Consider the following 18848-nt stretch of genomic DNA (forward strand, 5'->3'; position numbering starts at 1 on the left):
GGAAGCTGGGCCCGCAGTGTGTAGGGCCGTTTAAAGTCCTGAGGAGGATAAACGAGGTGTGTTACCGGTTACAACTTCCATCTTACTACCGTATTAACCCCTCGTTTCATGTGTCTCTCCTCAGGCCGGTGGTGGCTGGTCCCATGCAGGAAGGTGAGGTGCCGGAGGTTCCTCCCCCCCGCTGGACATTGGGGGGTCCCCGGCGTATAAAATACACGCCATTCTGGACTCCAGACTTCGGGGGCGGGGCCTACAGTACCTCGTCGACTGGGAGGGGTACGGCGCGGAGGAGAGGTGCTGGGTACCCAGGAGGGACATTTTGGACCCTCCACTACTGAGGGAGTTCCACCGCCTTCATGGGGATCGCCCTGCGCCTCGTCCTCCGGGTCGCCCTTGAGGTCGGTGGCGGCGCGCTGCGGGAGCCGCGCGTCAGGAGGGGGGGTACTGTCACGAATCCCACCGAAGGTGGCTCCCCTGCCTGCTCGGGCGGCGCTCGGCGGTCGTCGTCACCGACCTACTAGCCGCCGCTGATCCTTTTTTCCTTTTTGTTTGGTTTGTCTTATTGGTTGCACCTGTTCCTCATTTGTCTTTTGATTTTGGTTATTTAAGCCTGGTTAGCCCGCCCAGTGTTGTGCGGGATTATTTAGCGTCAGGTTGTGTTTTGTATTTGGATGTGCTGGCGATCTACTACTGTTCTATTTTCATGCATGCTGTGCACCTGTTGTTTGGGCACTTTGCATTTTTCACGCCCGTTGTGTTGGCGTCGATCGTGTTGTGTTTTTATTGAATAAACACACAGTTCCTTACCTCTGCTCTCTGCGCCTGACTCCTACCACCACTCCTAGCAACGACTGACAGCTGCCTACATACAGACTTGAAAACATTGATTGGCCACTTTAATAAATGGATCACTAGTCACTTTAATAACGGCACTTTAATAACATTTACATATCTTGCATTACTCATCTCATATGTATATACTGTATTCTATACTATCTATTGCATCTTAGTCTATGACGCTCTGTCATTGCTCATCCATATATTTATATTTATTCCATATTCCATTAGGTATTTGTTGTGGAATTGTTAGATATTACTTGTTAGATATTGCTGCACTGTCGGAACTAGAAGCACAAATATTTCGCTACACTTGCAATAACATCTAACCATGTGTATGTGACCAATACAATTTGATTTAATTTGATGAAAGGGGAATGATACTGTAGCTAGCGAAATACATCTAGCTAACGTGTAATGTGATGTAGCATGTCAGAGAAAGATGTGCATATCTCACTTTAGCTAGCTAGCTACCAACAGGCTAACTGCAGCCTATGGCATTTAGGTTCAATACAGAGCAGGCACTTAATTGGATACTAGCTTGCTAGATAATCATAGGATGTAGCCAGCTTGGAAATGCATTATTTTAGTATGAATAATCATTATTTTAATATGTTGGTAACCTGCTGTATAAAAGTTATAATGCCCTTGAAACCGGTGTTTAGATGATATTGGTACGGTTTATATTCGCTCGACTTTGTCTTGGGCCTAACAACACCCATGCCAATATATCCTCCAAACAACGGCTTCGAGCGTATTATCACGTAATTATATTTTATTTCATTCACAGACTACGTAGAAAATCTGGTGGATTTGTTGTTCAGCAGCGTTGTGGGAACCCCATATCAGGAGCTGTTACAGAAGGCTGAGGCAGTGGCCAGACTCCAGTCCCACTTCAGATTAGTGGAGGACACTTGAATCAGGTTGGTCACATTTGATCTGGTCAATGGTAAAAATACTATCTGTCCTGGAATTTAAAAAAACACCACTGATAATGTAATCAGTGCTGTGTGTACGGTGCCTTCGGAAAGTATTCAGACCCCTTGACTATTTCCACATTTTGTTATGTTACAGTCTAATTCTAAAATTGATACAATAGTTTTTTCCCTCATCAATCTACACACAATACCCTATAATGACAAAGCAAAAACTGTTTTTTAGAATTTTTTGCTAATTTTGGAGAAATAAAAAAACTGAAATACCACATTTACATAAGCATTCAGATCCTTTACTCAGTACTTTGTTAAAGCACCTTTGGCAGCGATTATGCCTCAAGTCTTCCTGGGTATGACGCTAAAAGCTTGGCACACCTGTATTTATGGAGTTTCTCCCATTCTCCTCTGCAGATCCTCTCAAGCTCTGTCAGGTTGGATGGGGAGCGTTGCTGCACAGCTATTTTCAGGTCTCTCCAAAGATTTTCGATCAGGTTTAAGTCCGGGCTCTGGCTGGGCCACTCAAGGACATTCAGAGACTTCTCCCGAAGCCACTCCTGCATTGTCTTGGCTGTGTGCTTAGGGTCGTTGTCCAGTTGGAAGGTGAACCTTTGCCCCAGTCTGAGGTCCTGAGGGCTCTGGAGCAGGTTTCCATCAAGGATCTCTCTGTACTTTGTTCCATTCATCTTTGCCTCGATCCTGACTAGTCTCCCAGTCCCTGCCTATGAAAAACATCCCCACAGCATGATTCTGCCAACACCATGCAGGTCTGTTTGGGGTGGAGCTCATTAGAATGTGTGTAAAATAATAGCCAAATATGCAAAGGAGGATACTGATATTTTTGTACCTTTGGGTACTTGTTCAGGATACAAGACAATTACATTCATAATTATGCATTACTTTATAGTAAAGATCAAGGACCCATGATGTCATTCTGTTATCGTCATTCTGATACTGTCGAGCCACTTCACTTACTGTAGTTCAACAACCAAAATAGATTGTGTATATGTTGTAAGGGGGAGCACCCTTCCACTGTGCCAATAGACTACTCCTGGGACCGAGTGAGTAATGCCAACCAGTCAGTGCCATGTTCAACCGTCTATTTACTATTGGCTTCCATGACTGTATGCTGATACCCCATTTTTTCTGCAGACATCTTTGAGTCATAATTAGGTATAGATATTTAACAGTTTTTTTTGGAAATCGTGGTCACATAAAAAAAACTGAGGGAGATTTTACTGTCATCTGTTACCAAACTTTGCATCTGAATGTGTTTCAGCATCTGAATGTGTTTCAGTAAAAATGTATGGTGGCAATTGTTAAAAGTAGACTTCTGCATATAGGTGTGTGGTTTGTTAAACTTTGCAATCAATGGTTTTTGCTTGGCATACAGTGAAAAGGTTACTCTCAGCGTTACTCTCAACACCGAAATCACAGCTGGAGCCCTGGGCTTGTTACTTAACCCATGATGGCATGAGACCACATCTGTCACGTCTACACCCGCTCCCCCGCTCTGGCGCTCGACGTCACCGGCCTACAGCTCAGCATTCAACACTATAGTGCCCGTGAAGCTCATCACTAAGCTAAGGACCCTGGGACTAAACACCTCCCTCTGCAACTGGATCTTGGACTTCCTGACGGGCCGCCCCCCAGGTGGTAAAGGTAGGCAACAACACGTCTGCCACGCTGATCCTCAACACTGGGGCCCCTCAGGGGTGTGTACTTAGTCCCCTCCAGTACTCTCTGTTCACCCACGACTGCGTGGCCAAACACGACTCCAACACCATCATTAAGTTTGCTGACAACACAACAGTGATCACCGACAAAGATGAGACAGCATATAGGGAGGAGGTCAGAGAACTGGCAGTGTGGTGCCAGGACAACCACCTCTCCCTCAATGTGAGCAAGACAAAGGAGCTGATCGTGGACTACAGGAAAAGGTGGGCCGAACAGGCCCCCATTAACATCGACGGGGCTGTAGTGGAGCGGGTCGAGAGTTTCAAGCTCGTTGTCCACATCACCAATGATCTATCATTGTCCAAACACACCAAGACAGTCGTGAAGAGGGCACGACAAAACCTTTTCCCCCTCAGGAGACTGAAAAGATTTGGCATGGGTCCCCAGATCCTCAAAAAGTTATACAGCTGCACCATTGAGAGCATCCTGACCGGTTGCGTCACCGCCTGGTATGGCAACTGCTCGGCATCTGACCGTAAGGCGCTACAGAGGGTAGTGCGTACGGCCCAGTACATTACTGGGGCCAAGCTTCCTGCAATCTATACCTATATAATAGGCGGTGTCAGAGGAAAGCCCATAAAATTGTCAGACTCCAGTCACCCAAGTCATAGACTGTTTTCTCTGCTACTGCACGGCAAGCTGTACCGGAGCACCAAGTCTAGTACCAAAAGGCTCCTTAACAGCTTCTACCCCCAAGCCATAAGACTGCTGAACAATTAATCAAATGGCCACCGGACTATTACATTGAACCCCCCCCCCCCCCGCATTTGATTTGTACACTGCTGCTACTCGCTGTTTATTATCTATGCATAGTCACTTCACCCCTACCTACATGTACACATTACCTCTAACCTGTACCCCCCGCACACTGACTCAGTACCCGTACCCCCTGTATATAGCCTTGTTATTGTTATGTTATTGTGTTACTTATTATTATTTTTTACTTCAGTTTATTTGGTAAATATTTTCTTAACTCTCTTAAGGGCTCGTAAGTAAGCATTTCACGGTAAGATCTACATTTGTTGTATTCGGCGCATGTGACAAATAAAGTTTGATTTTATTTTATTTTATTTACTAACTATACATCCTGGCAACCCATCATTACGTATACCTGTGCCCCATTATTAGACACACCTTGACTTCATCACAACCCTGATTATTCCCCCTTTATTTAGACCTCAGATGTCATCATTCCTTAGGTGTTATTGTTTTTATCTCATGTTCAGTACGCTTCCCATGTTTGTTCTTTTGTATCTGTTCCATATTAAACTCACCTTCTGCACCTGCTTTCTGACTCCCGGCGTATACGTTACAACGTATTCTCGTACATGTTGACGAAATACTAATGTTTCAGAGTCAGAGGGTTTTACAGTGCATTCAGAAAGTATTCAGACACCGTCACTTTTTTCCACATTTTGTTACTTTACAGCCTTAAAATGGATTCAATAAATGTTTTTCCTCATCAATCAACACACAATACCCCATAATGACATAAGGAAAACATTTATTTTTTTGAAATACCTTATTTACATAAGTAATCACACTCAAAATTAAGCTTAGGTGCTTGATTGGAGTCCACCTGTGGTAAACTTAATTGATTGGACATGATTTGAAAAGGCACACACCTGTCTATATAAGGTCCCACAGTCGACAGTGCATGTCAGAGCAAAAACCAAGCCATGAGGACGAAGGAATTGTCTGTAGAGCTCCAAGACAGGATTGTGTCGAGGCACAGATATGGGGAAGGATAAAAACATTTCTGCAGCATTGAAGGTCCCCAAGAACATAGTGGCCTCCATCATTCTTAAATGGAAGAAGTTTGGAGCCACCAAGACTGTTCCTAGAGCTGGCCGCTCGGCCAAGCTGAGAAATCAGGGGAGAAGGGTCGTCAGGGAGGTGACCAAGAACTCGATGGTCACTCTGACAGAGCTCCAGAGTTCCTCTGTGGAAATGGAAGAACCTTCCAGAAGGACAACCATCTCTGCAGCACTCCACCAATCAGGCCTTTGTGGTAGAGTGGCCAGATGGAAGCCACACCTCAGTAATAGGCACATCACAGGTTTTTTGGAGTTCTCTATTCTGACGAAACCAAGATGGAACTCTTTGGCCTGAATGCCGAGCGTCACGTCTGGAGGAAACCAGGCACCACCATCTCCTGACCAATACCATCCCTACGGTGAAGCATGGTGATGGCAGCTTCATGCTGTGGGGATGTTTTTCAGAGGCAGGGACTGGGGGACTAGTCAGGATCAAGGGAAAGATGAACGGAGCAAAGTACAGAGAGATCCTTGATGAAAACCTGCCCCAGAGGGCTCAGGACCTCAGACTGGGGCGAAGGTTCACCATCCAACAGGACAATGACCCAAAGCACACATCCAAGACAATGCAGGAGTAGCTTCGGGACAATAGCCCAGACTTAAACCTGATCGAACATCTCTGGAGAGACCTGAAAATAGCTGTGCAGTGTCGCTCCCCATCCAACCTGACAGAGCTTGAGAGGATCTGCAGAGAAGAATGGGAGAAAGTCGCTTAATTTATAAATGTGCACAAATTTCTAAAAACCTGTTTTTGCTTTGTCATTATGGGGTATTGTGTGTAGATTGATCAGGAAAAAATCTATTTAATACATTTTAGAATAAGGCTGTAACATAACAAAACGTGTAAAAAGTCAAGGGGTCTGAATACTTTCTGAATGCAGTGTAAAACCCTCTGACTCTGAAACATTAGTATTTCGTCAACGTGTACGAAAAGACATTGTGTGTAGAGTAAGTTTTATGTTTAGTTAAGAGTGTGTCCAGAAAGAAAGTCATGCAAGTTGGGATTTCAATCAGTTTTTGCAGGGCTCTATGCTGACCTTTTATTTTACAAGGAGCAAGTGTGCGCCTAAGTTGAAAAATGTAGGCCCGTACAATGAAATTTAAGAGCACAATTAAAAATATTTGAGATATTAAAGCTATAATCCTTACTTTTTCTAGGCACACTGCGAGTAAAATTGTCGAGTCCTGTTTTGTAATGTTGAAATCCCAGAGTTTGGCAGGGGAGAGAGGCGGGCATGCAGGAAAGGTGTGGAGGGTTGTGAGGCCACTCACTGGCACTGCCAGAGTAAGGAATCCCTGGCTCAGCTTCACTCAAATCACCCGGGTTGCCCTGGTGATGGAAGGATGTCATAGAATGTACCATGCTATAATGCCCATTGGCCACCTCTCTGACTTACTCCACATCATTGGTTCCTTTCCCTCCCTGCCCCCACCCTCTTCCAGCTCCTATGACAGATCACTCTTTGAGGATTTACTGCATCATTATGACAAGCTCTATCTTTCTTTGGTCTTTCACAGAGAAAAACATGGCATCTAATCAAAGTATGAGCCAAAATGACAAAAAAGGCAGCCATTTTGAGGCTATCATTTCTGTCTGTCATTGTTGATAAACACAGGCCAAACAGCTAGGAGAAACACACTGTTCCAGACCATTGGCTTCCTCCAGTCCACCTCCCATCCTCTGATTTAGAAGATGCTGTCATCGGGAAGAGCAAAGAACGGTCGGGTGTGGCGTCTGCATGGTCCTAAGGGGCTCCGACTCATATCCCTCAGCAGTGCCTGCATGTCTCCCAGCGTCCCACTACAGTGGTTGCAGCAACGCTCAGCTGCAGACAGCAACGTCTCTGACCGAGAGCCTCCACAGGTTACAGAGAGAACAGGGCTGATGACGTCCCACAGGAACACACTCAGAAGCCCTTACAATCGAACTGTCTTCAGATGATTTTAGACTGAGACTACCGTCTAAAATTGCCCTACGCCATTTCAGTAGTATAGGTACTGGTAAGGCCCTGAGTTTTCCCTGACCATGTGACCTGACCAAGAACAACTCATGGCGCTAACCCTAACTACAGGATCTCATTATGGACCACTTGTAAGTTGCAAGTCCTGTTTGATCATGATCAGTGGAGCGCACAGAAAACAAGATCATTTCATCTCTCTGAGAGGCACATTTCTGAACCATATCTCGAGAGGCAATACCATCCCCCTATCTTCTCTTCCTGAATTTCTGTCACTTTCACGGCATGCATGTAACAGCTCTGAAAGGCTGTGGCCTGTTTTCTGTGAAGTAATCAAGTTCCACAAAAAGGGTCGACTGCAGGGGAAACAGAGTGATGTCAGAGTGATATGTAAAAATGGAGAGAATGAGGAAGAGAGAGGAACATGGAGAGCGAGGCAATGCCATGGTAACAGAATGACGCTGAGACTTAAAACAATGTATCATCAAATGTATGCCAAACAAAAACCATTGATCGCAAAGCTAACAAACTCTATGCACAAGGACAACTTTCAACAATTTCCAACGAAAATTGTACAAAAACACATTTACACAGAAAAAAAATAAACGCGACATGCACCTTTCATTTTCTCATAATTACAGTGGAGCCCAGAGATGGGGCCCGTCTCTAATTGCTTATAGGAATCTATTATTACTGCCCTATCGCCATGATTAACGAGGATGTACACACACACACACACACACACACACACACACACTCATCGTGTGTGAAGAAGGTGATGATGACAGCGCCTTTCAACACCCTGGTGAGGTGCAACACTTCACACTATAAAAGGTAGTGTCACCTCGGTCAGCTCGCATTAACTGGTCTACTACGGAACCCCCTGTAGCAATACACCACTCACTGCATCTTGTTTGACCTCAGAACTCACATTAGCCACCCCCTGCTAATGCTTAGGCTTTAGCTCAGAGTGTTAACACAATAGTGTGCAAACAACCCGGGTTTAAACCCAGTCTGTCATACCTAAATGATTAAATTTGGCATGCACAACAACATTTTGTCATTGCATTAGGCATCGGAGACACTACAGAATACTGATTACGTTCCAAGTAAAAGGGCTATCAATTCATAAGCCCTGAAAATGACCATACATTCACTGCACTGTAGAATTAAGTCGAGTATTCGTACAATGTTTGACAAATGGGGTTCATTAACTTTTAACTGAATGGTCCAGCAGTCAGGGAGGAGGAAAAACAGATTAACGTAATTTATGGAGTACTCCCCTTATGGAGTAATTTGTCCTAACCCGAAAACATGTAGAAAGACACTCTCATTAAGACCCAGCAGTTGGGTGGCGGTGGTCTTCAAACCAAGACCAAGTTAATGGTATTGAGGGTTGACAGGCTCAAGAAAACAATGCCTCTTATATGTATACAAGGACACAGTAGTGCTTGCCACATGGGGACATCCATGCAGTGGTAAAATAAGTCAGGGATTGACAGTGAATCCCAGAGTGGATTTAGAATCCCTGGTGAATTCTATACCCTGACAGACACAGACAAGTGCCACATGCCTGCCCTTGTATCCGCATTGATGAAACGCTGAAAAAAAGCTAAGAAAACACTCAAACTCTGAGATGAACCACAATCGTTGCCCCTGGTGAGACATTAACTGGTTAGATAGCACATGTACAGAGCATTGTCACAGACACATAGGCTTACTGCAGTGGTCACCAACCTTATCAAGCCAAAGATCACATCCCAAGTCCAAATGTAAACCAAGATCTACAACTTGCAAATAATGATGACAAAACAAGGCCACAATGTAGATCCACTTTGACATTCTTTATTTTGTTACCTGTCAGTCACAAGCAAAGTATTCATTTAATTACACAAATAAGAAGTAAGTAATCAGAAGTGCAACTATCATTCAACATTTTATAACAGTCATATTACATTTTTCAATATTTCCACAGGTCTATTACTCATTCACCATTCATATATAACCTCAATAATCAGTCAATTACAGGCCTAGGCCAATCATGTATATTTTCACTTTCCCTTTTTAAACATCATACTTCAAGACACTTCAAAATGACAATACTCAAGTAAGTGCAACTAGCATTCAAAATATGACGACAACAGTCACATCATTCAATTGTTCAAAAATATTTTCACACAAATCACAGCCCTACCACCATTCTTTACCTCAATAATCAGTCAATTACAGGCCTAAGCCAATCATGTACAGTACTGTCTCAGTTTCCCTTTTTAAACAGCATACAACACAGATCACATCCTTTTGTAAACAATACAGCCTACAACACATTTCAAACTGGCAACACTCACTCCCCCTGATGACTGTGGATGAGATCACCTCCCCACACACATACATTCAATGTGATGGCTGTGATTGCACACTATCAGCAAAGTGCTCTGTAGTCTGGCTCATAGTTTGACACAGCAAGTCTAACACTGTCTGTAAGATGTCTATTAGTTAGGCAAGACCTGTTCTGTGACTTTATTATTTTCATCTGTGAAAAGGCCATCTCACAGAGATATGTTGATCCAAAGTAGGCCCCCCTTTTTGCGAACGCTACAGCCGGGTGACAAATCAGGCAAATCCTTTTGTCCTTAACTACGGTGAACAGAAAATCGTGTTCCCATTCTACATGAAAATGATACGTTTTTTGCTTTTTCCGTTGTGCCTCCTCCGCCATCGTTTCGTTAGATTGCGTATCGTTAGCTTGATAGCTCGTGAGCGTTACAACAAGTGCCTGAGCTAGTTAAGGAGTCAGCGACATAATTTGTCAGACGTTAAACCTAGAAACTGTATTTGATTGGCCAGATATACCCCTCTCCCGCCCCTCACTACACACAGGGCTCAAACATGGCGCATTTCATTTGAAATGACATTTATAAATAATAATAAATACATTAAAACATTTAGACGTTCATGATTTTTTTTCTCTGATTCTGAAAACTCCTCGCGATCGACTTTGAATGCTTCCAAGATTGACTTGTCGACCGCGATCAACGGGTTGGTGACTCCTTGCTTACTGTAAGTACAGCAGCTCGAGGGAGAAACTCTGGATCTGTCTTCAATGAGACTTCAGGGATCCTGGGGATTCCACATGCAATGTTTGGCAGCCATGTCCCACCATTCTCTTCCCTGTCTTGTGGGACACTGGTACTGCCTGCTACCTCAGGGTATGCAATGTCACCTATCCTCACACAAGGCCTTGAACAGGGTTTACCATCCCCAGTATGGCACTCGAACCTCCACAGCCAAGGTCCAAAGAAGTATAGTTTGTTGTTTGTCATTGAACAAACCCGTTCATCAATCAAATAATGGTTCCAGGCACGGTTATACATCATTCCACGAGATGGATACCCCAAAATAATGAAGACATTAGTGGCGTGCCTGCTTTTTCCCTGAGAATAACATGCAATTTACGCCAATGTCTTCAATCATCAGCCATAACAGGGCAGAATGACAGTCAGTCAGTAATGGTAAGGCCAGAAATGCAATGTATGAAGGCAAATAATGCCCCTTGGGTCTGATAGTCGAAACAAATCATAAAGTGAGAAAAAAAATACAATTTCTCACTGTTGCTGAGGATTAGGAACCCATTTTCTGACATCCTCATTTCCTGGAAAACAGGGAATGGGGATAACATAACAGTTTCCCCCATTTCCTTTTGCTGATTTATCAGTGCCCACATTCTTTCACTTCCGCTGCTGACCCAGCAGCATGGCCGAAAGTTCCAAAACGCACATTTATTTTTCACGTTTTTGAAATGAAAACATCCTTTCTTAAAGAGATGCCGCCACTTCCCTCTAACATAAGTTTCCCCCAATCAAGACCTGACCTCTCACAGAAAGTCCAATCAACACAAAAACGGCGAATGAGAAGATAAAAAAAACAAACAGCCAGAGGAATTAAAGCAGTTGTCTTTGTGACTCGCCTGTTGCCTCCCTCACCACAGCCCAGACAGTCACACATTTTCACACAGACACACATTTGTATACAACACTGTTACACAGGACCACGCTAAAATAGTACAACATATCATTGAGAAAGCCTTTGCGGTAATGCATCTTCTTCCCATAGCTTACTGAGTGAGCCAGTGTAAGCCAGGCAGCTGCCAAGGTCATAGAGACATCCCCATTTACATGGATGTCCAGCAGTCAGGAGCCCTGCTGGTGCCTCCACCCTCTAAATATGACTAATTGCCCCTACAGTTCTGCTTCTTAGGATACAGGTTAGAACTCATTAGCGGGGTGTTACGCCTCAGTGGGCTAGTGCTCCATGCATCAGCTTCAGCTCTCAAAGTAGACAGGTACACACGCACACTTGTGCATGCATGGAGACACACGCGCACACACACAGCTGGATGGGACAACATGTTGATGCTGTCGCTAAGAGTGTGGTGATTTAAACACACCACGCCTGGCCGCACCCACAGGGCAGAGGTACATGCACGCTTTGACTCTCTTACAAAGTTACTAAATGAGATACTAAATGAGATCGCAACACTTGAATTAACAGGTGTGCCTTGTTAAAAGTGAATTTGTGGAATTCCTTTCCTTCTTAATGCGTTTGAGCCAATCAGTTGTGTTGTGACAAGGTAGGGGTGGTATACAGAAGATAGCCCTATTTGGTCAAAGACCAAGTCGATATTATGGCAAGAACAGCTCAAATAAGCAAAGAGAAATGACAGTCCATCATTACTTTAAGACATGAAGGTCAGTCAATCTGGAAAATTTCAATAACTTTGAAAGTTTCTTCAAGTGCAGTCGTAAAAACCATCAAGAGCTATGATGAAACTGGCTCTCATGCGGACCGCCACGGGAAAGGAAAACCCAGAGTTACCTCTGCTGCAGAAATTGCAGCCCAAATAAATGCTTCAGAGTTCAAGTAACAGACACATCTAAACATCAACTGTTCAGAGGAGACTGCGTGAATCAGGCCTTCATGGTCGAATTGCTGAAAATAAACCACTACTAAAGGACACCAATAAGAAGAAGAGACTTGCTTGGGCCAAGAAACACGAGCAATGTACATTAGACCGGTGGAAATCTGTCCTTTGGTCTGGAGTCCAAATTTGAGATTTTTTGTTCCAACCGCCGTGTCTTTGTGAGACGCAGAGTAGGTGAACAGATGATCTCTGCATGTGTGGTTCCCACCGCAAAGCATGGAGGAGGTGTGATGGTGTGGGGGTGCTTTGCTGGTGACACTGTCTGTCATTTATTTAGAATTAAAGGCCACTTAACCAGCATGGCTACCACAGCATTCTGCTGCGATACGCCATCCCATCTGGTTTGTGCTTAGTGGCACTAACATTTGTTTTTCAACAGGACAATGTCCCAAAACACACCTCCAGGCTGTGTAAGGGCTACTTGACCAAGAAGGAGAGTGATGGAGTGCTGCATCAGATGACCTGGCCTCCACAATCACCCGACCTCAACCCAATTGAGATGGTTTGGGATGAGTTGGACTGCAAAGTGAAGGAAACGCAGCCAACAAGTGCTCAGCATATGTGGGAACTCCTTCAAGACTGTTGGAAAAGCATTCCAGGTGAAGCTGGTTAAGAGAATGCCAAGAGTGTGCAAAGCTGTCATCAAGGCAAAGGGTGGCTACTTTGAAGGATCTAAAATATAATATATTCGTTGGTTACTACATGATTCCATATGTGTTATTTAATCGTTTTGATGTCTTCACTATTATTCTACAATGTAGAAAATAGTAAAAATAAACAAAAACCCTTGAATGACTAGGTGTGTCCAAACTTTTGACTGGTACTGTAGCTCCAGATTGCATTCAATGGTCACAAAGGAATCCTCCCAAGGCTTTTTAATAGTGACTCATCCTTTCTAAATGCCCGGATGATAGTGGTTGGAGAATATGGTCTAAGACTCCTCCTTAATTCCAGTACTGACTTACAACCAGGTAGTCTAGCAGTTATGCAGGTTGGACCAGTAACCAAAGGTTCAAATCCTATAGCCGGCAAGGTGGAAAAATCTGCTGTTCTGCCCTTGAGCAAGACAGTTAACCCCCAACAACTATCACGTTTTAAGGTATAACCCAAGTGCAGACAGTGTTGAAGAAACAAATGTTTATTCATTAAGCAGGGGCAGGCAAACGATAGGTCAAGGCAGGCAGGGGTCAATAATCCAGAGGGGGTGAAAGGCACCAGAACAGCAGGCGGGCTCAGGTCAGGTCAGGCAGAGGTCGGTAATCCATAGCAGAGGCAAAGGTACAGGACAGCAGGCAAGCGCAGGGTCAGGGCAGGCACGCAAGGTCAGAACCGGGAAACTAGAAAACAGGGACTATATCAAGGTAAACCGTTGGTAGGTTTGAATGAACAAAACTAACTCGCACAGACAGACAGAAAACACAGGTATTAGTACCCAGGGGATAATGGGGAAGATGGGCGACACCTGGAGGGGGTGGAGACAAGCACAAAGACAGGTGAAGCAGATCAGGGCGTGACAACAACTGCTCCCCGGGTGCCGATGATGTTGATCAAGCCAGCCCCCCCGCACAGAAGATGCATTTCGGGTTGAATGCATTCAGTTGTGCAACTGACTAGGTATCCCCTTTTCCCTTAAACTGCTTCCATCACAGTTTCCTATTACCTCTGCCTGCCAAGTCCACTCTGTTGAGAGGTTATACCTTTTGCATTGATCAGCATCTGTATCAGTGTCTGACTAACTGACTCAGCGAAGCCTTAAAGAGCAAGTCAGCAGGCTCTGCTATAAGGATGTTATGACATAGAATATCCTGTAGGTGTGCCAGCGTCATCCGTTAACAATGTCTCAGACTCAGGCAAGAAAAACAAAGTGGTTGTAACATACTTATACCACCGCGGGGCTGTATCAGAGTCAACACTGACAATACGGAAGTCATTAACCTGAGAACGAAAACGAGTTCATCTGGTTGTGGTGCATACATCATTGTCTTTGTGTTTGATCTGACTAGGAGGTCCTGTTTGCCAATACCTGAAGAATAATGAGTCGAGTCGAAACAAACACAACATTGATTGTGCATTGGGTTATGCATCAGTGACAGAGAAAAGCTCTTCAGTCATGCGACAAAGACACAATGTTGATATGACTTTGACTTTTATACTAAACAAAAATATAAAACACAACATGCAACAATTTCAAAATTTTTACTGAGTTTCATATAGTTCATATAATGAAATCCGTCAATTGAAATAAATTCATTAGGCCCTAATCTATGGATTTCACATGACTGGATGGATTTCACATCTGTTGATCACAGATACCTTAAAAAAAGAAGGTAGGGGCATGGATCAGAAAACCAGTCAGTATCTGGTGCCTCATGCAGCGTGACACATCTCCTTCTCATAGAGTTGACCAGGCTGTTGATTTTGGCCTGTGGATAGTTGTCCCACTTCTCTTCAATGGCTGTGCGAAGTTGCTAGATATTGGCGGGAACTGGAACACGCTGTCATACACGTCGATCCAGAGCATCTCAAACATGCTCAATGGATGGCATGTCTGGTGGGTATGCAGGCCATGGAAGAACTGGGACATTTTCAGCTTCCAGGAATTGTGTACAGATCCTTGCAACATGGGGCCGTGCATTATCATGCTGAAACATGAGGTAATGGTCGGCGGATGAATGGCACGAAATGGGCCTCCTGATCTCGTCTCGGTATTTCTGAGCATTCAAATTGCCATCGATAAAATGCAATTGTGTTCATTGACGGTAGCTTATGCCTGCCAATACCCTAATCCCACCGCCAACATGGGACACTCTGTTCACAACGTTGACATCAGCAAACCGCTAGCCCACACAACGCTATACACATGGTTTGCGGTTGTGAGGCCGGTTGGATGTACTGCCAAATTCTCTAAAACAACGGTGGAGGCGGTTTATGGTATAGAAATGACCATTCAACTTTCTGATAAGAGCTTTGGTGGACATTCCTGCAGTCAGCATGCAAATTGCACGCTCCCTCAAAACTTGAAACATCTGTGGCATTGTGTTGTGTGACAAAACTGTCATCCCTGTGGCTCAGTTGGTAGAGCATGGTGTTTGCAACGCCAGCATGGTGTGTGCAACGCCAGGGTTGTGGGTTTGAAAAAAAAAATAAATAAATAAATAAATAAATGCATGAAATGAAATGTATGCATTCACTACTGTAAGTCGCTCTGGATAAGAGCGTCTGCTAAATGACTAAAATGTAAAATGTAAAACTGCACATTTTAGAGTGGCCTTTTATTAGCCCTGGCGCAAAGTGCACCTGTGTAATGATTATGCTGTTTAATCAGCTTCTTGATATGCCACACCTGTCAAGTGGATGGATTATCTTGGCAAAGGAGAAATGCTCACTAACAGGGATGTAAACAAATTTGTGCACAAAATATAAGAGAAATAAGCTTTTTGTGTGCATGTAAAATTTCTGGCATCTTTAATTTCAGATCATGAAACATGGGACCTACACCTTACATGTTATGTTTATATTTTTGGTTAGTGTAGTTACCTTATAAGGTATGGGTGGGTCCCATTCTCTCTTACTGTATCTCTGTCTGTCACAACCCAATTTGGCCTCACTAATACCACTACCCCAGAGACATAAAAACCACTAGTGCTCTTGGCACTGCTGTTGCCATAGTAACAGAGACACACAGATCTTGGATTTCATTTCACTGAATAGGGGGCACATTCTTGCCCCCATAAATATTCAAATTAGGAGAAAACACCAGTTCAGACTATCTGATATTGCAGGCCTTCCTTCAAGACATAGTAGACAGAACAGGCAAATGGCATGCAACCTGTGTCTACATTCTACAGTGAGCCTTATGTTTTCAAATGCTATGCAATTTGTACATGTATTTTCTATTGTTGGATTGCACTCTTGAATGTGGTGAATAAATGCGGTTAATACCCAGAAATTGTGGTACAACATAGTTTCAACATCAATGACTCTTCCTTTGATTAGCGAATAGGCTACATGAGATTTTGTTTGGACTTTACCTTTAAATTGCATACGGTATGCATTATGCTATTCCATTACAGTAAAGCATTGAATAATTTGCTTTTGCGATGTCCAGGTGTCCAACATCAGTTTGGAATAGTACCCAAGCAGAGAATGCCTCGCATTCGCGTCGTGTCATATTCGCACACTCCCCGATTGTGCGCGCGAACCATGGTCAACTGCGCGACCACCGTTATATCAATTTAGGCCTTATAAAGAAAACTTATAAAACCATCAGTGGTGCATACAGATGTCATCTGCAATATGAAAATGCAAACTTCACGTAAGATTCAATCATTTTCGACCGAGAAGTCGGATGGAGCATATAAAGGCAGCCTTTTCTGCCTCATCGAAATACGTCCAAGATTGCACAACTAAATGGGTCTCTTAATAAATGTGCCCTTACCTGCCCACTGTTTGGTTGGCGAGCTGTCGCATTCTATTGAATTGCTTCTTCATCTTCTATTTTTCTGCGTTAACACCGATGGATAGAGCGACTCCACATATCTCATTGACAAACAGTCCGGTTCTCCAACGAGAATTACAAGACGTAAGATTCCTTTTAACAATCCGTTTTTATCATAGCCATAAGGAACGCATCGCAAATAAAGAGTAATAGGGGAGACAATTTCAACTAATTTTATGGTCCCTGTCACGCAGTCCACTGCTCAGAGATGCTGGACCAATTTCTCCGGGCAGAGTGACAGCTCACGACACGACGCTGCGCACTAGCGCAGTATGGGGAATGTAGTTTCACCGACCAAACGTTGAACCTACAAAGAGACCATCATGAATTCTACATGATACAGTGTTTAAAACAAGGTGAATACACTTTTTTTTCAACCTGACAAAAGATCGAGCTAACACCCTTGTTCAGTTTCAAACCAATTCCATTGCTCTATAGGTAGGTTACATTGAAAAACAAGAATTGAGTGTGCATTCACTGTTCGTATGGGCCAAGGTCTACTTGCAGACCCCAAGTACCAAAATGTACTTTTTCCATTTCAGTATAGACTTTTAATCTACTTACAATATTAGGTGAAATATGCATCTAATACAGCATGTCAGATAATGTCTGAGGAACCTGGTTTGATACCTGGTCAGTCACACACAGACCCTGGCACATGTCCCTAAAATGTCCTTATGTTGAACAATTTGGTTTGCTGATAGTACAATAAAGCAGTCAGATGGCCTACCTAAACTAGTTATACTGCAGAAAAAAAGTATTCTGTGGTTTACTAAGGAAAACAGCATCATCTTGTGGCTATTAAAGCAAAGTACCACACAGATTGTTTACTCATTGAATTGGCATAATTAGTGCTTAGCATTGGCTGCAAAAGTCAGTGATAGCTTTTTACAGCAACACATACACTTTCTGTTCTCAAGGAAAAATATCCGAAGGAATATGCTGTCATCGAAGACAAAAATTACTTTGGGTGCTATGCAGTTATTTATTATTAGACTACCATATCTGGGAACTTCCCAAGTATATGCATTGTAATGCAAAACATTACTACACTGAGAACATGCGTTTAAAGTGATAATACTGTGACTTGTCAAACAACACATAATTTATTTATTAAATTAATGAGAATATCATACCGATACAAGGGATGTTGTGTTTTCTTACCCTAGAAATCTTGTTGGTTTTGATTTAATCTGATCTGATGGGTCTTCCAACATTTAAACTCAGTTTCACAATTCCTGACATTTAATCCTAGTAAAAATTCCATGTCTTAGGTCAGTTAGGATCACCACTTTATTTTAAGAATGTGAAATGTCAGAATAATAGTGGAGAGAATTATTTATTTCAGCTTTTATTTCTTTCATCACATACCCAGTGGGTCAGAAGTTTACATACACTCAATTAGTATTTGGTATCATTGCCTTTAAATTGTTTAACTTGGGTCAAACGTTTCATGTAGCCTTCCACTATAAGTTGGGTGCATTTTGGCCCCTTCCTCCTGACAGAGCTGGTGTAACTGAGTCAGGTTTGTAGGACTCCTTGCTCGCACACACTTTTTCAATTCTGCCCATACATTTTCTATAGGCTTGAGGTCAGGGCTTTGTGATGGCCGCCCCAATACTTTGACTTTGTTGTCCTTAAGCCATTTTGCCACAACTTTGGAAGTATGCTTGGGGTCATTGTCCATTTGGAAGACCATTTTGCCACCGAGCTTTAACTTCCTGACTGATGTCTTGAGATGTTGCTTCAATATATCCACATAAATTTTCCTACCTCATGATGCCATCTATTTTGTGAAGTGCACCAGTCCCTCCTGCAGAAATGCAACCCCACAACATGATGCTGCCACCCCCGTGCTTCACGGTTGGGATGGTGTTCTTCAGCTTGCAAGCATCCCCCTTTTTCCTCTAAACATAATGATGGTCATTATGGCCAAACAGTTCTATTTTTGTTTCATCAGACCAGAGGACATTTCTCCAAAAAGCACGATCTTTGTCCCCGTGTGCAGTTGCAAGCCGTAGTCTGGCTTTTTTTATGGCGGTTTTTGAGCAGTGGCTTCTTCCTTGTGGAGTGGCCTTTTAGGTTATG

General features: G+C 43.4%; 1 protein-coding gene across 2 annotated transcripts in view; it reads right to left on the bottom strand.

Moving 5' to 3' along the window:
* LOC106589273 (rho GTPase-activating protein 44-like) overlaps nt 1–18680 on the bottom strand; it is a 144902-nt gene extending 126222 nt beyond the window's left edge. For both annotated transcript variants that reach the window (XM_045710245.2, XM_014179021.3), the window contains exon 1: nt 16701–18680. In XM_045710245.2, the coding sequence (XP_045566201.1) occupies nt 16701–16753 (53 nt within the window). In that variant the 5' untranslated portion in view covers nt 16754–18680. The remainder of the gene's footprint in view (nt 1–16700) is intronic.
* Between the last annotated feature and the right edge of the window lie 168 nt (nt 18681–18848).

Source organism: Salmo salar, chromosome 28 (genome assembly GCF_965601325.2).
Source record: "Salmo salar chromosome 28, fSalSal1, whole genome shotgun sequence".
NCBI lineage: Eukaryota > Metazoa > Chordata > Actinopteri > Salmoniformes > Salmonidae > Salmo > Salmo salar.